Source organism: Schistocerca nitens, chromosome 1, assembly GCF_023898315.1.
Source record: "Schistocerca nitens isolate TAMUIC-IGC-003100 chromosome 1, iqSchNite1.1, whole genome shotgun sequence".
Taxonomy (NCBI): Eukaryota; Metazoa; Arthropoda; class Insecta; order Orthoptera; family Acrididae; genus Schistocerca; species Schistocerca nitens.
The window spans coordinates 1125635548-1125659137 of NC_064614.1; the positions used below are offsets into that span (position 1 = coordinate 1125635548).

At 38.3% G+C, this 23590-nt stretch overlaps 1 protein-coding gene across 1 annotated transcript in view; it reads left to right on the forward strand.

Moving 5' to 3' along the window:
• LOC126238612 (parkin coregulated gene protein homolog) overlaps nt 1-23590 on the forward strand; it is a 117812-nt gene that overhangs the window by 39803 nt on the left and 54419 nt on the right. The window contains exon 3 of the mRNA XM_049947803.1: nt 8704-8853. Within this exon, the coding sequence (XP_049803760.1) occupies nt 8704-8853 (150 nt within the window). The remainder of the gene's footprint in view (nt 1-8703; nt 8854-23590) is intronic.

Here is a 23590-nt window from a genome sequence, read left to right on the forward strand (position 1 = left end):
GGTTAAAATAATTTATTGTTACTTTTGCCAACTTCTTCTTGTATTCATTTATCACTGTGATAATAAAGATTGTTGCTGTTGGGGTGTGGTCTTCAGGCCAATGACTGGCTTGATGCAGCTCTCCATGCTACTATATCCTGTGCAAGCCTCTTCATCTCCAAATTAACTACCGCAATTTGATCTCTCAACTATTTTTACCCCCCTTCCCCCACACATTCCTTCAGTATTAAATTGGTGATCATTTGATGACTCAGAATGTTTACTATCAACTGATCCCTTCATCTCGTCAGGTTGTGTCATAAATTTCTTTTTTTCCCCTGTTCTATTGAGCACCTCCTCATTAGTTATGTTATCTACCCATCTAATCTTCAGCAGTATTCTGCAGCACCACATTTCAAAACCTTCTATTCTCTTCTTGCTAATCTGCTTATTGTCCATATGTGGCTACACTCCATACAAATATGACAGCTGATTCCCCCCCCCCCCCCAAATCTCCGGTTGGCTATAAATAAAAGACAAGCTCATAGAAAACAATTATTTTATTACCAAAAGTTTTTTACACTTATGGTTACTTTTCAGCATAATCACATAAAAGATTGAGACATTTATCGTACCTGTGGTCAAGCTTTGCAATACCCTCTTCAAAAAATGTTGCTGCCAATGAGTTTAAATGAGCATTGATGTTGTTTTGAAGATCTTCGTTGGTTTGAAAGAGCTGCCCTCCTAGCCACGTCTTCAGCTCAGGGAAAAGGTGAAAGTTGCTGGGTGCAGGTCAGGACTGTATGGTGGATGATCAAAAATGTCCCGTTCAAATTGTTCAAGGAGCCGTTGGGTTTTGCCAGCAGTGTGAGGACGAGCGTTGTCATGGATCAGCACAATTCCTGAAGTCAGCATTCCTCTTCGTTTGTTTTGAATGGCTCTCCGCAAATGTCCTAAAGTTTCACAGTAAGCAGCTGCGTTGATAGTGGTTCCTGTTGTTGAATGTTTGTTTGAATTTTGTTGGTCTGTTCGGTGATTTTGGATGCATCCATTGTTGAGTGGTTCCTGTTGTTGAATGTTTGTTTGAATTTTGTTGGTTTGTTCGGTGATTTTCGATGCATCCATTGTTGTGACTGTCATTTTGTTTCCGGTGTGTCGTATTGGATCCAAGTCTCATCTCCAGTAACAATTGATTTCAAAAAGTTCTCTCCTTCAACGTGATAATGGTCAAGGAAATTCAAACCTGACACCATTTGGTGACTTTTGTGGGCATCCGTCAACATTTTTGGAACCCAACGAGCACAAAGTTTTTTGTAGCCTGAATGTTCAGTAATGATAGAGTGTACAACAGATCTTGAAATTTTCAGAATTTCCATAGATAAAGCAGTAATGGTGAACATATGATTTTCTCTAACCATTCTGTCAACTCGTTCAACAAGGTTGGCTGTAACGACAGACTTGCATCATTGTGCACGTCATTTCAGCCATCTTTAAACTTTCGGCACCATTCGCACATAACACCATCAGTCATGAAGTTATCACCTTACACTTGGCTCGTTCTCTGATGAATTACTGCTGCATTATTCCCTTCTGCTTGCAGAAAGCGAATTAACTTCATTATTCACACTTGGCAGGAGCAACAATGACGGCAGCCATTTTTACGTGGCTGTAGTACAATGCAGACTAATGCCTTGAGGTCATCAATGGTGGGGTGTGTAGTGAGAGAGTTGCGCCGTAGTCTACAGTACATGTCCACTTTCTGTCGCCCGTGTAGCTTCTATACTAAGCGATCGGAGTTTTAAGCCCTCGTAGTTCCAGAAAATACTTCCTAACACTTAACTCTATATTCGATGTTAACAAATTTCTGTTCCTCAGAAACACTTTTATTGCTATTGCCAGTCTTCATTTTATATTCTTTTTACTCCTACCATAATCAGTTACTTTGCTGCCCAAAAGTAAATCTCATCTGCTACTTTAAGTGTCTCTTTTCCTAATCTACTTGCCTCAGCATCACCTGATTTCATTTGACTACTTTCCATTATCTATTTCTGCTTTTGTTGATGTTCGTCTAATATCCTCCTTTCAAGACACTTTCAGTTCTCTTCATTTGCTCTTCCTGGTCCATTGCTATCTCTGACAGAATTCAATGTAATCACAAACCTTAAAGCTTTTATTTCAGCTCCCTGAACTTTAATTCATACTCCAAACTTTTCTTTGATTTCCTTTACTGCTTGCTCAATGTACGGACTGAATAACAATGGGGATAGACTACAATGGTGTCTCACTCCTTTCTCAACCACTGCTGCTTTTCATGCCCCTTAACTCTGTAACTGCCATCTGGTTCCTGTACAAGTTGTAAACAGCCTTTCACTCCTTGTATTGAACTCTGCTACTTTCAGAATTTCAAAGAGAGTAATCTAGTCAACATTGTCAAGAGGTTTCTCTGAGTCTACAAATGCTATAAATGTGGGTTCACCTTTTCTTAACCTGTCTTCTGAGGTAAGTCATAGGATCTGTATTGCCTTGCGTGTTCTTACACATGTCTGGAATCCAAACTGATCTTGCCCCAGGTCAGCTTCCATTCTTATGAAAAGAATTTGTGTTAGTATTTTGCACCTATGACTTATTAAAATGATAGCTCAGCAATATTCACACCTGTGAGTACATGTTTTCTTAAAAATTGGAATTATTACATTCTCCTTGAATCTGAGGTATTTTGCCTGTCTCATACGTTTTGCACATGAGATGGAAGTTTGCATGGCTGGTTCTCTTAAAGCTATGAGTAGTCCTAATGTAATGTTGTCCACCCCTGAAGCCGTGTTTAAACATAGGTCTTTTGGTGCTCTGTCAAATTCTTCTTGCAGTATCTCCCATCTAATCTTCATCTACGTCCTCTTCCATGTTGCCTTCAAGTTCATCTCCCTTGTATAGACCCTCTATATGTTCTTTTTGCTTTTAAGCTTTCCCTTTCTTTGCTTAGTGCTGGTTTCCCATCTCTATATTCATACAGTTGCTTCTCTTTTCTTCGAAGGGATCTTTAATTTTCGTGTAGGCAATTTCTATCATTCCCTATGTTGTATATGCTTCTTACATTTGTTAGGTTAGTATTGTAAAAATTTTTAAAATCATATTCCTGAGTGAAACCATCTCCTTAAAATAACTTGATTGTTTAATTTTGCCAATTTCTTCTTGTAGGTGATGCTTCTTACAACTAAAAAGGTCAGTTTTGTGAAAAATTTTAAAATCAATTTTCTTGTATTGTTGGGGCTCAAAGAGTAAATTTAGAATTTTTGAATTTTTAAGACTAGTGGAGTATATTGTTCTGTTTGATTATGTAGACCATGCAACTATTGTTTTGTGGCCTTGACATACTTCTGTTATCTATGTTGAAATGGGTAAAAAAAGTTCCAACTGTTTTTCAGTCTCAAAAATTTTTCGATAGAGAACCAGTCAAGTATCAGGACAGGGAATTGCATCTCAATCAACACCTCATTTGCCATGCATTATTTCAAGCATCATACGAAGGTGCAGCAAATATTTCTCTAATTTGTTTTATTTTATATTCATGCAAAATAAATTTCTGCATAATCTATAAATTTACAGCTGTTATTTTTCAGTAATTTCAGTTTCATAGTGTTAAGTGCTCTGCAACAAATTTGAGACAAACAAACATCTGTGACAGTATTCATATATTCATAAATTAAAAATGTATGGAAATCTCAAAATGATGTCATATTTTCATTTCTACTCTGTGAAAGGAATATTGTGGAAAAAAACTTTGTTATTGTTACTTGACACTTTGGAAGAATAATCTGTGTGATGTCCCAAATTGTTTTATTTTGGGGGTTTCATAAGATTATTTATTATTATTATTATTATTATTATTATTATTGGAGTACATTAACTCAATCTTTTTCAGTGTTCTGTCTCTTCTTTTAGTCCAGTATTTTTCATTCTTTCTGATCTCACTTTCATTTATTTTTTTGATCAGATCATTCATTTGGTTTTGATTTTGACTTGAAACTGCTCTTTCTTGTTCTCCATTTTACATTTGTAGCTGTGAACATATTTCCTATGACTTTGAGGTGTTTAAATTCTTACTCCACTCCCTTAAACCAATTTGCCTCATTTTTTGTTGCGGAAATATCATTTTTTTCTGTATTTGAGTTTATTCTCAGAATTTGTCCATAAAAATCAAAATTTCTTTTCCTCATTGTGCCTGAAAGCTTCTCAGTTATTTAATAAAGGATTTAATTTCTGATTCTCAGGTAGTTGGCTGTGTGGAGTGCACAGAAGGGTTTCTTTTAGGTTAGGTGACTCTCCATCCAATCCAGATAACGGTAGCTGTAGGATACCCAGAAGTATCCTTGTAAGATCAAAAGAAATGCCTGCCACAGATGAGAATATTAAAATCCTAATGTTACACTGCAGAAGCATTCGCAAAAAGTGCTAGAGCTTGAAGCAATCCTTAAAAGTAGTGAAGTTCACATAATACTAGGTACAGAAAGCTGGTTGACACCTGAAATTGATACCAGCAACGTTTTGGGGGAAAATTTAAGCATATATTGAACAGACTGGCAAATGAGAAATGGAGGTGGTGTGTTTGTCACAGTAGACATGAAACTCAAAACCACCAAGATAGTAATTGAAGCTACATGTGAGATTGTTTCGGCAAGACTCAGTATCAGGGGTGGACATAAGATGATAACTGGATCCTTCTGTTGCCTACCAGATTCATCTCCTGATGTGACCAAAAACTTTCGAGAAAACCACAATTAACTTGTACTTAAGTTCCCCATTCATACTGTAATCATCGGTGGAGACTTCAATCAGCCAACAGTTAATTGGGTAAATTACTTTTTTTTGTGGTGGGCATGATAAGATATCCTGTGAAACATTATTAAATGCCTTCTTTGAAAATTACCTGGAACATGTAGTTAGATATCCCTTTTATGACAGAAATATGTTGGATCTGATTGCAACAAATAGACCTGACCTCTTTCAGGATGCCCACATCGAAACTTGTATCAGTGACATGATGTGGTTGTGGTAACAATGATGACCAAAGTACAAAGGGCAACTAAAATGAGCAGAAGGATATATATCTTCAGTAAACTAGATAGAGAATCAAAAGTGTCATATCTCAGTGAGTAACTTGAAACTTTCAGCACAGGGCAGAAGCATGTAGAGGAACAATGGATCAAGTTTAAAAGAATAGTTGACCATGCACTGGATGGATAAGTACCAACTAGACCAGTTTGTAATGGGAGGGAACCTCCATGGTATATACTCACTGTAAAGAAACTCAAAGAAACAGAGATTAATGCATAATAGGTGTAAAACAATGCCTAGGGCTGTAGACAGAGAGGTGCTGGATGAAAGGTGTTTGGCTGTCAAGAGAGCAATACATGATGCCTTCAATGACTACCATAGCAGGATATCATCAAATGATACCTCACAAAACTCAAAGCACTTGTGGTCATATGTAAAGGCTGTTATTGGCACTAAAGTTAGTGTCCAGTTCTAAGTGAATAACACAGTAACTGAAATTAAGGGTAGAAAAGCAAAATCTGAAATGTTTAACTCTGCTTTCAAATGTTTCTTTACAAAGGAAAATGAAGGAGAGTTGCCCCAATTTAATCCTCGTATCACTGAAAAGATAAATGAAATAGTATTAGTGTCAGTGGTATTGAGAAACAGCTGGCGTCTTTGAAATTGAACAAAGTTCCAGGGCACAATTGAATTCCCATCAGATTATATACTAAGTTTGTGACTAAGTTAGCCCTTGTTCTAACTATAATCTATTGTAGATCTCTTGAACAAAAAACAATGATCTGTTCTTGAATAAAAGCCCAGGTCACAACTATCTACAAGAAGGGTTGTAGAAGTGATCCGCAAAACTACTGGCCAATAACCTTGACATCAGTTTGTTGTAAAAGCTTAGAATATATTCTGAGCTCAAACATAATGAAGTATCTTGAACAGAATGATGTCCTCCATGCTAATTGGCATGAGCTAAGAAAATGTCGATCATGTGAAACCCAACCTACATTTTCCTCACAAGATGTACTGAAATCTTTGAATGAAAGCCGGGGGATAGATGCAGTATTTGCTCATTTCCAAAAAAGCATTTGACTCATTACCAGAGTTATTTAAAAGTTTGATCATATGGGGTATCAGGTGAAATTTGTGACTGGACTGTGGACATTTAGGTAGGGAGGATCAAGCATTTTATCTTGGATGGAGAATCACCATCAGATGTAGAAGTAACTTTGGCAGTGTCCCCGGGAAGTGTGTTGGGATCCTTACTGTTCATGTTGTATATTAATGATCTTGCAGACAATATTAATAATAAACTCACACTTTTTGCAGATGATGCAGTTATCTATAATGAAGTACTCTCTGAAAGAAGCTGCTTAAATAGTCAGTCAGATCTTGATAAGATTTCTTCAAAGTGTTGCAAAAATTGACAACTTGCTATAAGTGTTCAGAGATGTAAAATTGTGCACTTCACAAAACAAGAAAAACATTGTAACATATGACTATAATATCAATTAGTCACTGTTGGAATCGGCCAACTCATACAAATATCTGGGGATAACACTTTGCAGGGATATGAACTGGAATGATCACATAGGTTCAGTATGGGTTAAGCAGGTGATAGACCTTGGTTTATTGGTAGAATAGTGGGGAAGTGCAGTCACTCTACAAAGGAGATTGTTAACAAATTTCTCATGTGACCAGTTCTTGAATATTTGTTCATGTGTATTGGACACGTACCAAATAGGACTTTGGGGGGGGGGGGGGGGGGGTAGTGACCATATTTCAAAGAAGGGCAGCAGGAATGGTCACAAGTTTGTTTGATCCATGGGAAAGTGTCACATAGATACATAGATACTGAAGGAACTGAACTGGGAGACTCTTGAAGATGACATACATTACCCGAGAAAGTATATTAACGAAGTTTGAGGAAAGGACTGTAAATGATGACTCTAGAATATACTACAGTCCCCTATGTATTGCTTGCATAGGGATCATGAGGATAAGATTAGAATAAATGCTGCATTAACAAAGGCATTCAAACAATCATTCTTCACCTGCTCCATATGTGAATGGAATGGGAAGAAATCTAAATAACTGGTACAATGGGACATATGCTCTGCCATGAACCTCACAGGGGTTTGCAGATAATAGATGTAGATGTGGATTACTTTGTTACTATGGAACTTGAGGCTTAGGATTGTTCATAATACTTTCCTTTCTTTGATCTCCAGCCTTTCAGTTGGACAGTCATGTGGATGTGTATGGAGCTTCTGATTCAGTTACCGCATTATTTTTGCATTTTACGAGATGGAACTATGTGTTTTTGGTGAGTTGAAAGCCTAGTTTCTTCTAAATTCAATTGCCTTTTCCTCAGAGGCATTCCAGCTGACCTGTTCTCTAGGATATTTGAATTGTTTGGTAATTTCTGTTTTTTATCTTCCTATTTTAAAATTTTTCAGTGCTTTTTTATATTTGACATCATTTTTGTCTTTTTGGTGGAGGTTTTGAGATCTATTTTTTCTGCTAGTTTACAGTTTGAGGGTCTGGTCGTCACCTTCTTCTCTGGTGTTGGCTAGTAGGGCCATATCATCTGCCAAAGGAAGGCCACTGACATTGATGCCCCGCTTTTTTTCCCCTAGTCGGATTCCACTATGGCTGTCTCTTCATAGCTCAATTTACTACTTGTTTAAATCTTCATTCTATCTTGCATTCTGTATTTCACATGTGATCTTATTACAATTACAAACTTAATTACTGTAAATACTTCTTACAAATACATTTCTTAATCAGCTGCAGTTAAACCCCAGGGCACTTCTAAAAAAGTCTGCAAATAACTGCTTCTGCTATTTTAATTCTGTTTTCTATATGTTAAAGTGCCTTTATTCTTCTTCAAGCTGCTTTCTTCTCTCCCCCAACTTCCATCTCACTTCCATTTCAGTCTTTCCTATAAAATGCTGTCATAACTTGAACATGCTATCATCACTCTAGCTGCCAACCTTTCTTACATCTGAAACACATTGATGCATATCTCTCTCTTTTATACTTCTCTTTCTCACAGAAGGAAAACCTCTATAGTGATTTAGTAGCTACAGTATACCATTCATTACTCATCTTAGTGTATCAGTCATGTGGAATTTCTAAGTATCCAGCCTGACTGTTATCAGTTATTTTCTTATAATACACCAATTACTAGGGTGGAATAATGTCAATATTATGAAAAGGATAGATTGCTACTCACCATTGAGTCACAGACAGAAACAACAAGAAGACTGCTAAACAAATAAGCTTTTGGCCAAAAGGCCTTATGTATGTTGCCTAATTCAGAGGAAGGCCTTTTGGTCAAAAGCATACTTGTTTAGCTGTGATTTTGTTGTGCCTGTCTGTGTCTCTTCAACTCCACTATATAGTGAGTAGAAATCTACCCTTTTCTTAATATTGTCATTACACCAATTACTAGAGCATTTCCATTTTCTTACTAATATTGCAGTGTCTGAAAAGGTTGAGAACATGGATTTCATAAGATATCCCTGAACAATATGAAATGAATGAGAGAAATTTTTATAACAGATAAAAATGATTCTAATTCTTGTGTATACAATTTTTATTGCCTCTTGTTATTCAAATGCTCAGTATTGAACTGGCAGCAAATTTCTTAATCTCTCTTTCTCTATATTGCTCCAGATGCTTTAAATACGAGAAAGCATGATGTAGTCTGCACAACACTGAAGGTGATGCAGCAGTTGGTTATGAGTGCTGATATGGTGGGAGAAGCCCTTGTTCCATATTACAGACAAATACTACCTGTATTTAATCTGTTCAAAAATAAAAATGGTGAGTACTGATGCAGTGAGTATGTGTAAAGCATATAACTAAGCTGACGTCACAGACTGAAGTCCACCATTAAAAATATTATTTATGTTGACACTATTTTTTTCATTAAATGCATTGCAGTGTATTGTATTTGTGTTTTATAATTTGATTTCTTACAACAGTATAGGCTCCAAATTTTCATTTGCTTCTATGAATTTCATCCAGGTAAAGTATCAAATATCATCAAGGCATTGTCAGCTTTGTCTGTTGCAGACTGACGGAAATAAAACTGGCAGTAAACAATGTTATTCAAATTTCTGTAACCTTTGATAGTGTTTTTTTTTTTTTTTTCCAGCTAAACATTTCCCATGAAAATTACAAGTACAGTGGACCATATTACTGTTGGCATTAAAATGACAAGTGTGGAAAAAACGAAAACAGAAACTTCCTCAGTCACACAAAAAGGGCAAAATAGTAGTTTGTAACTATGAGACTGATGAGAAAATGAATGAGGAGTGTGACTAGCGTAAATTGTAAAATTTACTAAGATGCCTGTAATAAACGCGTTTTTCAACAAGCATCTTAATGAGAAATGGAAGTGGAAAAGCCCCAACTTCAATGTTAAAAATGAAATAGACTTCATACAGTTGAATTCCCCTCATATTACTAAGCATATCTCTGTTATAAACAAATTCAAGACTGGCAGTGATGACAAACTATTAAGGTCGAGGTTTGACATAAATTCAAGGGAAGAAAGGCATAAACTTCTGAGATTGAAGAGAAATACTGTTAATCTCATGAAGTTTGGGGAAAAAAAAAAAAAAAAAAAAAAAAAAAAAAAGGAACCATTAAGGAAGTCCTTTAACTAAGATTTCGAGATTCAGCAGGGGTGTGTGGGGGGGGGGGGGGGGGGGCACAAGTAAGATTAAAGATCAACTAAGATAAAACTAACAGTTTACCTAAAATATGAAGGGAAGTTAAAATCCGATCTTATTGTGACATGAGAGAATATTCCAAACTGTATGAGTGTAAACTTGAGAAAAGAAATGGAGGGTGATTTCAAGAAAATTCCCAGATCTAGTTAGAGGGAAAAAAGCTCAAATGAAAACTCATGATTGCTGGAAGCAGATTATTGCAACTTACAGAGACAATGTCAGACTTACCAATAAAGCAGAAATTTTAAATTGTATCCATAACAAAAGCTATTTACAACACTACATGACCTTTCCAATGCACCCAAAATTTTGGACATACTTCCTTTGGAAGTCAAATATGCTATTGATACTTTGAAGAAGGGTGCTGATCCAGTTTATGATGAGTTGTCTGTTGATGTTCTGAAGTTTGCTGGTGAAGAAACTTACGAGCAACTATCAAAAATTTTTGTTTCGTCTAGTGACCGTGCATCAGCCTAATTATCATGGAACAAAGCAATGATAAAATTGCTTCACATGAAAGGAAACAATCACAAAATAAAAAACTATCATCCCATAAACCTAATCTGTGTTTTGTACAAAGATTTTAGAAGACTATTGTCATGTAGAAGAAGGTGTAATTAGATGAATGACGAACACTAACTTCACTGAATGAAGGTTTATTCAGCACTTGCACATACAAAAGCGCAGAGCGAACTGCCTTCGGCCAGAACACATTCAGTATATATACAGTTACAGAACATACCAGTTAATGATTCTTGGCATGTGTGGATACTTCTAGAATGTACTCAAACTGAATATAGAAATTAAAATTTTACTGCTCAGGTGAGCTTTGAACTCATGACCATCCATGCAACAGTCTAGTATCATAACCATGACACCACAGCTTCTTCTGTGACATTTCTCCCTCCTTAAGAGAACAGCGTCCTGGTGTTAGGTCCCCTTAGTCCGGGAACGAGTCATCGGTCCTGCATACTCCCAACTCCTGATGACTGATGTTCACCCTGGCGGTGATCATCTTAGAACTCCCTTTGCTGCCTACGCTCTTCATCACCTTTCCGCTTGTTGCCTGTCACTGGAGCTTCGAATTTACTCTGGGTTGCAAGATCCTGATAGGGCTTCATTCGATGGACGTGGACCGTGTCTCTGATCTTTCATCGTCTTGTGTCGAGGTTGAAATCTTCAACTTCATAAGTAACATCAGACAACTGTCTTACAACCTTATAAGGTTCAAAGTAGTGCCTGAGGAGCTTCTCAGAGAGACAGGAGTGAAGATCCAGACGAGGTCATCGTGCTGGTAGACAACAGGGCAGTGGCTCGCGTCATACCTTCAGCGATCATTTTCTTGAGCCTGCAGTGTGCAGAGTTGAGCTAACTGCCGAGCTTCCTCAGCGCTGGTTAACACCTGGCTGATGTATTCATCATCCGTGTCCTCAGGATGTAACGGAAACACAGTGTCCGTCGTCATCGTCACCTCACGCCCATGCACCAGGTAAAATGGCGTAAATCCTGTGGTGTCTTGTTTGGCGGTGTTGTACGCAAATGCCATGAAAGGTAGTACCTCATCCCAGTTGCTCTGCTCAACATTGACGAACATTGATAGCATGATGGCCAAGGTCTTATTAAGGCATTCAGTAAGCCCGTTAGTTTGCTGATGGTAGGCTGTCGTCATGTGATGAGTAATGTTGCACCAACGGTTTATCTCTGTCACAAGATTCGATTGAAAAACTTTCCCTCGATCTGTAATTAACAACCTTGGGGCACCGTGTTTTAATACAATGTCTACCATGATGAATTTGGCTACCTCGAATGCTTCGGCTGTTTTCACGACTTTTGTAATGGCTTAGCATGTCAGATAATCAGTGCAAACAGTAATCAATCTATTGCCACTAGCAGACATTGGAAATCGTCCGAGGAGGTTAATCCCAACACACTGTAAAGGCGCCAGGTGATTTCTGAGGAACTGCCTTTCTCCTCTGGCACTCTTGACAGTGTGACACATAGTGACAGACACTCCTAAACAAACCTTGCAAGAAAAATCTCTTGTGGATCCTATCGTATGTCTTAATAAATCATAAATGACCGGCCTCAGGTGTGTCATGGAATTTCTGTAGAACATCTAAGCAGATGTCTTTAGGAATCACTGGTAGCCACCTCTTTCCAAATGGATCAAAGTTTTTCTTGCAAAGTAATCCATTAACCACCTTAAATTGTCCATTCACATCCTCTGGCCGATTTAAGGCAAGCCTAATTTGAGATATCTTGGCGTCCTTCTTCTGCTGAGCTGAGAGATCCTGGAGTGCAGCGAGACAGTCGAGACAGTCACTACCTTCATCAACGTCTTGATGGTCTTGCACAGGGTTTCTTGAGAGACAGTCGGCATCTTGGTGTTTTCTCCCACTTTTGTACACTATGATAATGTCATACTCTTGAAGGCATAATTCCCACCTGGCAAGTCGTCTTGTTGGATCCTTAAGACCTGTCAACCAGCAAAGTGAATGATGTTCTGTGACAATTCTGAATGACTTCCATAGAGATACATTCGAAATTTGCACATGGCCCAGATCACAGCAAGACATTCTCTTTCTGTCGTTGAATAGTGTCTCTCGGCTTTTGTAAGTTTCCTAGAAGCATAAGCTATAACCTCATCTTTCCCATCTGAATTTTGTACCAGAACAGTACCGAGCACTGGCATCTGTGTGTAGTTCTGTAGTTGCTCTCTCATCATACAGACCAAGAACAGGGTCAGTCATCAGAGCTTTTCTCAGCACATCGAAAGAATCTTGTTGAGCACCACCCCAGATAAATTTAGCATTGGCTTTTAACAACTCTTGGAGTGGTCTGGCTTTGATACAAAAGTGTTTGATAAAACCATGGTAATAAGAACATAATCCGAGGAAGCTTCTCACATCTCTAACATTTTTAGGAATAAGAAATTCTGTTATGGATCTCACCTTTTCTGGGTCTGGTCGCACACCTTTGTTTGACACAAGGTGTCCAAGTATTTTGATTTCTTTTGCTCCAAAGAGACACTTTCTTGAATTAAATTTCAGTCCGCCTTGTTGGAGACACTTAAGAATGGCCCTTAGTCTTTTTATGTGTATATCAAATGTCTCTGAGAACACTATAATGTCATCTAAATAACAAAGACACATCATCCACTTCAGGTGACTTAGAAGATTATCTTTCATCCTTTCAAAAGTTGCTGGTGCATTACACAAATCAAACGGCATCACCTTGAACTCATATAGACCGTCATGGGTGAATGGTTTTCTCACAATCAGCCTGATCTACTTCGACTTGCCAGTATCCCAAGTACATGTCCATGGTTGAGAAAAACTTAGCCTCCTTCAGACAATCCAGTGTACTGTCAATTTGTGGAAGAGGGTAAACATCCGTTTTAGTTATCTTAGTAAGCTTCTTGTAATCGACACAAAAGCGCCAACTGCCATCCTTCTTCCTGACAAGAACCAGTGGTGATGACCTTGGGCTCTGCGAAGGCTGAATGATGTCATTCTCCATCATTCTCTCTACCTTGTCGCGAATTATTCGATGTTCCATTGCTGACACATGGTATGCTCTCTGGCTTATCGGTTGACGGTTTCAAGTGTTAATCCGGTGCTTCACCATCAGTTTGTCTAATTTGCTATTCACCTATAGATTGAAGCATTCAGAGAACTCTTGAAGAATGGCAAGTAGCTTCTTCTGTTGTTCCTTAGGGAGATCTGGTGATAGTTGAGCTAGAAGATCTTGTCTCGTAGTGGTAGCACTAATTTCGCCTACAGACTTGGCGTGGGAGGTTTCTATGACACTCAGCTGTTCTGCAATTAACCGCTCAGTGTTTGCTACGTACATGTGTCTTGGAAAGATCTGCAGTTCTCGGCAATAGTTAACTATCCACAATTCACTGAATCCATTCTAAAACGAGATGACAGAGCCTGGGATGACCAAATTATTCTTCAGTGGTATGCTTCTCTCACATTCCGCTATAAAATCCATGGGTTGTTGCATGGCATGAAGCATGACAGTTACCTTTCTAGCACTAACTGCTGGAATGATCACTTCATTCAGCGCACATAGTCTCCACACACTCGGGTGCACATCTTCCTGTCCACAGTATCTCATCTCGTCTAGCATAATCTTCTAGCGACCACAATCTATAATTGCCTGAGAAGCTTTCAGAAAGTCCCATCCAAGAATGACATCATGACCACACTCTTGTAAGACAATGAATTCTAAGTACTCTGTATGGCCACTTATACCCACATGAATGAAACATCTTCCTGTAGTTTTTACACACTTTCCATTAGCCACTTTCAGCAGAGATGTATTGTTGTCGACGAATACAGTTTTCTGCAACTGGCGATGGTACTTTTCCAAAATGATTGAATATGATGCTCCAGAGTCCACAAGAGCTTGGGCTGGTCGGCCAACCATGAGGATATTGACATAGTTTCCTATCATTTTTGTAGTGATCGATGGTGGAGGATTTTGCTGTTCGGCAGCCTCATCTCCAAGTAAGGTTGCACCTTTTAGTTTTCCAGGTTGTGGCGGCTAGGTGATCGGCTGGAGCTTCTAAACAGCGATGGAGACCTTGAACGGTGTGTTGGGGAGCGTCCTCTCTAATGGCTAGCTTGCAGCGATGGTGACCTACATCATCGTGCACCCAAATCTTCATTGTCCCAGAGTTGGCATTGGCTAAGATTGGTCTGCTGTCTTCTGGCACGGGCGTCATCGAATATCCGCTGCCTTTCTCAACAATAGCGCACCACATGCCCCCGTTGTCCGCAGTGGAAACATATTGGTTGGTTATCCTGGGTCCTCCAGACATCAGTCTTCCTTGGTGCCCAAATACGTTTCTCGTGCGGCATTGTAGGAACATAACTTCGCATGGGTCTTGACTTTTTCACCATTTTAAAGGGAAATGAAGGACAAGAGATTGGGTTCAATGTCTGTTCCACTTCCTCTCTTATGACCTCTTGAAGCGTCTCGGTTTTTTGCTCGCTGTGCAAACCAAGTGCCTTCCGAACTTCCTCTCTCACTATTTGACGTAGAACACTTGTGAAATCAGTTTCTTCCTCTATCACAGACATCAGTACGACATTTGTAAGCCGTTCAAACTTCTTGCGTGTAATTCTTTTTTGATGCATTGTCTCTATATACTGGCACCATTTTATGAAGTCGTCTGCAGTCAAAAAAAACTTCCTTCATGAATAGGGCTTCATACATGTTCTCAGCAACACCGTTCATGAGATTTGCAACCTTATTTTCCTCCTTCATTCTAGGATCCACTATTTTACACAGCTCCAAGACGTCTTGAATGTAGGATGCTGTAGTTTCTCCTGGACACTGTGCCCTTCACTTTAATTTATCTTCAGCCTTGCACTTCTGTCATTGTGTGTCACTGTAATACTTGTGCAGTTTCGCCTGGAATACTTCCCAACTTGTGAACTTCACCTCGTTGTTCTCATACCATTGCTTGGCAATGCCTGACAAGTAGAAAAATACATTAGCCAAACACATGGTGTCATCCCATTTTTTAAATTTGAACTCATGACCCTCCATGCAACAGTCTAGTATCATAACCACTACACCACAGCTTCTTCTGCGGCACTATTGTTAAATTGGATCAGTCTCATCTTTGACACAACCCAACAGCTTACTTGTTAGCAGTCTTTTTGTTGTGCGTGTCTGCAACTTATCATCTCCACTATATTGTGCAGCACCTTCAATATGCTAGACCATATTTATGTTCTCTGGGAACTGATAAGCAGCACAGATGAGTACCAGATGCTTCTGTGTGCAGCTTTTGCAGATTTTGAAAAGGCCTTTGATTAATTTAGTACCAGATGCTTCTGTGTGCAGCTTTTGCAGATTTTGAAAAGGCCTTTGATTAATTTAGTCATCCTGCTGTAACGGAAGAGTTAGCTGAGCAGTGGGTGAAGTTGGTTTATATTAAATTCTTGTACCTTATATATGAAACTTTTACAACTTTTATTAGTGTCATGGAAGCAACACAGGAATGTCCAATTCACAGAAGAGTGAAACAACGTGATCCAACCTGTTGTAGCTGTTCTCTACCACTTAATGTCAGAATTGAACAGGGAATAAAAATGATTTAGAATCAATGGGAAGAGACAACAACCTGAGATTTGCATATGGTGCTCTACTATTGGCAAGTGATTTTTAGGAATTGCAAATGTCTGTATCAGGTCTCAGAATGTCAGGCAGGGAGACTGAACATAAGCCTTTGCAAGACAGAACCTTCTTCAGCATTTACACAAGCAAGCATGCCTCACAAAAATTATGACAGCAATCACGGGCAACTCCAACTGGAATGGGACTGTCAGATGAATAACAACCTGGAGTGGGAACAGGCAGGGAGAGAGAAGATTGCTGTCTGGCGTTGCGTGCAGGGACTAGAGTTTGCTAGGCATAGTGTTGGGAGGCAGGATGTGAGTGGAAAAACAAATGGGGAATGGAAAAGGAGAAGAGTGGGGAAGGGAAAAAAACAAGCGGGTACATTGTCAGAGGTCAGCACAGAAATAGGGTGAGGGAATGTGGGAAGAGGGAGGTGATACAACAAGGGGGTGGAAACTGTTGGGTATGAGATGTGGGAATTGTAGGTTACCATACGTTGACACTAGACTCGCATTCACGAGGACGATGGTCCAATCCTGCGTCCAGCCATCCTGATTTAGCTTTTCCATGATTTCCCTAAATCACTCCATGCAAATGCTGGGGTGGTTTCTTTGAAAGGGCACGGCCGACTTCCTTCCCTAATCCAATGAGACCGATGACCTCACTGTTTGGTCTCCTTCCAAACAACCCCGACCATAGCTTGAGGCTGGAATAGTTTCAGGAGTGGAGAGTGTGCTGTAAACATAAATCCCATCTGCACAGTTCAAAAGAGCTAGTAATGGAGGGGAGGATCCACATGGCCTGTGATGTGAAGCAGTGATTGTAATCAAGCATGTTGTGGTCAGCTGCATGTTGTGTCACAGAGCAGTCCACTTTGCTCTTGGCCATAGTTTAGCTGTGGACATTCATCCAGGTGGATAGCTGGTTGGTAGTCATAGCAGAATAAAACGCTGTGCAATGATTGCAGCAGAGCTGGTGAATGACATGGCTGCTTTCACAGGTGGCCTGACCCCTGATGGGATAGGATAAACCTGTGATGTGAGTGAAATAGGAAGTGTTGGTTGGGTGGATTGGGCAGGTCTTGCACCTGGATCTTCTACAGGGATATGATCCCTGTGGCAAGTGGTTAGAAGTGGAAGTGACATACAGGTGGATCAGGATGTTCTGGAGGCTAGATGGGTGATGGAACACTTCTTTAGGATGATTGTGTAGGATCTTGGATAGGATCTCTTCCACATTAAAAAATCCCTCTCACACAGCCTGCCACCGCAGCATGGTGTATGTGCAGTGAAACAACTCCCTTTCTCAGTATGCTGAAGGTCTCACCAAGGCTTTCAGAGACAGGCACTATCCATTCTTCATCCTCTCAAAGCTACACTGGCAGTCTCTAGTCCCTGCACACCCCACCAGACAGCACTCTCGTCTCCTCCCACTCGAACCCTGCTATACCTCCCCCATCCCCGCCCCACTCTAGATTACTATTCACATGACAGTCACACTCCAGTTTGAGCTGCCAGTGATAATGGTCATATGTGGATGAGGTGTGCTTGCTTGTATGAATGTTCGTGTGTTTTCATTGCTGAAAAAGGCTTTGGCTGAAAGCTTTAATGTGTAACAGTCTTTTTGTTGCACCTGTCTGCAACTCAGTGGGTCATCTTTACAGTGAGCAGCAATCTGTGGTCTTCCTGATAAAGTTGATATTCCAACCTGGAGTTTCTATTGTCTGATTTTGTTTCCAAGACAAAAGTTATATCTGATAAACAGAGCATGGTAGGAATAAGCTATTGAAAAATACATCCAGTACATTGTCTGAGAAAACATCTATCTTGGCCATCTCATAAATATGACAGGAGATCTTTTGGTCCATCAAGCTAACTGGCAATAATGTAGAAAACATTCAACTACCTTCAGGTTTTTAGGTCAAACATGACAGTGAAACTTTAAAACAATAGTTTTTCACTAGTCTGTCCTCTCCATTTTGACTTACACTTGTGAGACCTGGACACTTCATGAATATACAAGATAGAAACTTAGAACTGCACAGTGAGGCATGGAGAGAGATTTGTGGGGATCTAAAAGCAAAACAAAAAATGGCAGAAGTTGTGAGATTACTTACATCAAGGACATCCTGGAGAGAACAGCCAGTATGAAATGGCAATGGACCTGCCTTGTTGCCAGAAGAAATGATGACCAATGTACAGAGGTGGTGCTGGAATGGAGTCCAAGAGATAGAAACAGACACAGGCAAGCCGACTATACTGCTAGGGCAAAGAACTGCAGATCGCTGGAGTCAGTCACCTGAATATTGCCAAAGATTGTTCCTCATTGAAGAAGAAGTTGCAGACATTCCTGAGCTCAGTACTTGAGTCACAAATTTAATGTTTCAACCTGGTAGTTTCTCTCTCTCTCTCTCTCTCTCTCTGTGTGTGTGTGTGTGTGTGTGAGTGTGGGCGCGCGCGCATGTAGCCTGCTGGTGGCAGTTTACCAAGGTGGTAGTTACAGGAATATAGTGTTTAGCGAAATGGGTTTAGTACAGTAATTATTTACAGAAAAGTAATGAAATCTTCAGGAATTGTTAACAGTACATCTTTATTTTTATTAAAACAAACTGTTACTCTGCTTCAGAAACGTTTTACCTTTCATTCCCCCATTTTCTTGCTGCAAAAGGCACTTCTCTTTCGTTGCTTGTTCTTCTTCTCTGTAGGTAGAATCTCCTCAATTACATGCCTTGCTGAGAGCTATTCAGGTGTAATAGTTTTGAAGGGTGCCCACAGTAACGTGAAGCTACACTCTTACCATGAATTTCCATCAGCTCTGAGATGAGAATCAGCTTGAAATTTACATGTGTTTTTTTCTGTCTCTTTTCGCTGGTATAACAAACAATAAAATCTATGTACACTACAATATTCATTAGCCTTTCCATGTATTACTTTACTCATTTCTTTCTTTCCATGAGAAAAAGTTGTAGTTTGTGATCTTTTAGGTCTACATCATTCATAAAAGAATTGTGTTCTTTAATGCATTGAGGTTTTCTTACCTTGTTGCCCATTTTGGTTGCTGTACTAACTGCATCATTATGGAATGTGCAATAAAGACCACCTATTTTTATCCATCCATTTCTGCACCACAGTGTACCATGAGTGATGTACTGCATGTTCATCTTTCTTGAATCTTGCATTTTTCAAGACATCAGGTACATTTGTTGTATTCAAAGTGTGCCCTCTACAATGATACTTCTTCCTTGTGAAAGTGACACAAATGCACACTGTTATTTTAATTGTCCATCCAGAGCATGTACCCAAAGTTAAGAGACTCTTACAAGTTTACTAGAAACTGACTTGTTTTCACGGTACTTGCCGAAAGAAATTTTGTCTCTATCTCTGTGGAACTTTCTGTATAAATAACAAATTGCCTTAAATATCCTGTGGGTGATTCATGGATTTCACAGACTTTATTTCAAACTTCACTGCTTTTAGAGATAGGTAAGTTTTTATTCCAACCTTCCTTTCTATAATACAAGAGATTCATCCAAGAAATGTTTTCTCCCATGTTGTATGTATTTTTAAATGTATCATTCAAATGCTAAATGACCAAGCCCAATTTAAACAATATTTTATTCCTCTCAAGTGCATGCAGTTCTTCATTGTTTACAAAATGAAGGATTTTATTAAGCAGCTCAAATGTGTCTTGCCACATAGTCTGATAAAAAAAATTAGCTTGTTCAAAAGTGAATGCGTTTGAAAATTAGATTTTATGGGTGTTTTTCTGAATAATTTTCAATAACATCTGCAGTGGGAAGCAAAGCTCATCTTTGTAAACATCTATGTAGTTATGAAGCCTAGAACGTTGTTGTATAACAGTTCATTCCTGAATAAAATCTGCAGTGTATTGGTTAATTTCACCCATGGCTGTTTCATTGTAACACATACTGAATGCTCCAACTGCACTATTTACTTGTTTTACTGGCACACATTTACCAATAAATGATGTTTCTAAAAGCACATGAGAGCTGTTAATCTCTTGCCACTTGCAGTCTTCTTCATATCAGAAATGTTTTACTGATGCAACTCAAATCTCGTCTTCAGTACCCACTGTTCCTTTGTCACTGTTTTTCAGGCATTTGTTCCAAACCGTCAGTATCATTGTCATCATCACTATTTAAGTCACTCCTGTTGTTATGTATACTAATTGGCCTGTGTAACTGTCCCTCTTACAATATTCACACATTAATAAACTGAGAAAACTGAACATCACACAGAGTGGTGGAATAGCATATCATATGCTCTGTCTATGCTATTCCACCACTCTGTGTGATGTTCAGTCTTCTCAGTTTATTGATGTATGAATATTGTAAGAGGGACAGTTACATATGCCAACAATAAAAAAACTTTTTTTATTGAAAGTGAATTATTCTTGTGCTTAAATCCTAATGTGTTAACAAAAAAGCCCCATCAACCATCCTTTTTAAGCAATAATTTATTTTAAGCAAAGAACACTTACATTTTTGAAAAAAAAGCATTTTTAACTATTTCATATACTGTTTTCAATAATAAATCAAGTTGAAGGTTTAACACTACCATAGTTACTCGTGATAATATGCCTCCAGTAGCTGCACTTCTGTTGAATCTTGCTGAAAAGTAATTGGTGAGAGTGGACTATTTTAAATAATGTTGTCCACACCAGACCAAAACACCTACTGTTTACAGCCAGATCAAGTCTCATTTACTGTTATTTATGTACAAATGATGGGTAAGTTGCATACTACACTTGATTGATGTCATATAATGATAATGATCGTTTGACTGCAGTAACCTAACACAAATGCACTGATTCACGGTAATTAACATGCAGCAAGGAAATCATTAACACATTCACCAATTACGCTGTCCTTTCAAGTAGCTAGTCATATGAAAATGGAAACAATACACACAGTAACCATAATTTTGAAATAACACAGTTCACAGTTTGATACTATTGTCACAGTTTGCAGCAGCCATTATTAGAAGATTAACGCATTTCTTGAAGTTTGTTGTAATTCTGGGCACTGATCTTCCTCACATTATACACTTCCGCAGACTGACTAAAATGTCTCCTAAAATGTTCCTTTTATAAGTTTACAATCATTAAACTAAATTTATCTGTTGTTCTTTGCTGGAGTTTTACAGGTTAACATTAAGGATATATATGTTTCTGAGCAAATGAATAGTGAAGGGAGTTCTTCTAAATGTGGACTTTTACATAAAACAGTAATTGCTATTGAATTATGCTGTCCAGTTTGCCAAAATATGGTATTCTATTTCAGTAACAATGTTTTTTCAAAAGGTGTTAATTCCTCTGAAACCAAACGAGTGTAGCAGTTACCAACATATTTCCAACACTAGCTGTCTAGATGCTTCTCTTATTTGTATATACTCTTGATCTACTTTATCTAAGAGTTAGTATGTTTACATAGAACAATGATAACAAAGTTCTATGTAACTGGTATTTGTCATTAGCCCAGTTTTTAGGTAAACTAATCACATTTACAAATTTCAGTTACTCAAAAGAATGTAACATATAATAAAGTTGGCTAAACCCTGAGTTAATATTCAAGATTTCTGGTACTGTGCACATGCCATGGAAGTGATAATCTTGCAGATATTTGCAAAATAAATAAATGAATAAATAATTTTAGGGGGAAGAAAAACAACGGGGAAATCCACTTGCTTTGGTACTAGTGGTTGCACTGGTTAGTGTGCATGTTGTAAACAGTAACCAGTTACAGTGTGTCACAGTGGTGTGGATGAAGTTGAGATAAACAAATTGATATAGAGTGCTTGTGATCTATCAAGCCAAGAAACAGGTTCAGATTGGCCTACAGGAGCCACATAAACTACAGTGCATGTGTTCCATGTGTGATTTTGGCTAAAATCATCATTGAATATTAAAAACTCCTTCCTGTTACTGCATGTACAAAATGTAATATTGATGTTTGTGTAGATTTTACCTCAAGATATTGTGAATTTTAATAGCATAAAATTAACAATTAAATCATTTTGTTTGACTGGCCTCCTTACTACAAAACTATTGTCCTTGTAAGTATTAAGTTTAAACTAAATTGTACACACAATTGGTTTTTGCAAATGATCTGACAAGTTCTTTAGCTCTTCTTCATACTTTACAGTTAATTTTGATACTGTTTAGTGTATATGTTTAGTACAGTGGTTAGATGTTGTCGTAAAACCAATTTTGTGAAGATTTAGAAAATGCTCAAAAAAGGAAAACAAGTCTTGTATTCCAGTGATTCAGAGGGAGCCCAGCATTGATATTAGTAGTTACAAACAAAAAATAAAAAATCCATGCATATTATAAAAACCCATGTGGCGCACTCGTGTGTGTGTGTGTGTGTGTGTGTGTGTGTGTGTGTGTGTGTGTGTGTTTACCACACCACCTCCTAAACCACTGTACTGATTTCAACCAAACTTGGTGCATGTATCCCTTACATTCTGACAACAATCACCGGTGGGGTAACAATTACCTTTCTATCATAGTTCAGAAGATAGGATATCATAAACAATGAGATGCATGAAAAACTGCCACGCACGCATAACATTTTAATTTATTAACTCTTTGTTACTAACTCTATTCACAACAAATTTCAGAGACAGTATCCACATATGCTTCTAAATGAACCTACAAAATTATATCATGGTACCATACATGGTTCAGGAGATATGATGCCATAAACACTTAGATGGATGAGAAACTGCCCCATCATGCATGGCGTTTAAATGTATTACTTCTTTGCTACAAACTCTATTTTCAACTTATTTTGCAGGTAATATCCACATTGCCGCCGATTGTACCTACACAAATACATCACTATATGACATCATAAACAACGAAAAATGACTCACATACATGAAATGTTAATACATGTACTCTTATTAGTAAGACACTCCTACAGTTGAGTCAGCTTAAAGAAATCCCTGACACCTGGCAGTGGTTTTGATAGCTTTCAAATGCGAAGCGCAAGTGGCTTATGCAAAAACAATAGCCGCCTATAGAGCTATGAAGGGGCATTGCCATAGAGACATTTACAAAATCATGTTTTAGGCAGGCGAATCACCTGTACTCTTATACATTTGTGCATCATGCATATTTCTTTGTACAACTATTTCACTTGCGTTTTCACGAATACATAGAAATGAAATTTTTTCAATATAACACCAAGAGCACAGTCCATTTTTTCCTGTTTTAATAGAAAATTGGCAAAATGAGGTTAGTCAGCTAGTAAAGTAATAATATCTGATCTGCCATACTGTCAGCTAACCATGGTAGCACTGGTTAGTATATAGGGTATAAATAGTAATTGTTTGTGATGTACCACATTGAGGTGGTGAAGTCAACATGAACAAATTGATACAGGACACTTGTGGTCTATCAAGCCAGGAAGCAGCCTCCAATTTGCATACAAACACCACCTAAACTACAGTGAATGTGTGCCACATGAGATTTTGGCTAAAATTATCATTGAATATTAGAAAATGTCATATCTTTATACTTAAAAAATGGAAAATTGATGTTTGTGTAAATTTCACCTCAAAATTAAAAAAAAAAAAATTAAAAAATCCCATTCTAAAACTGCAATAAGTTTTTGATGATATTAGGCTGTATCTTTGTAGTAACACCTAGTTGGATCCAGT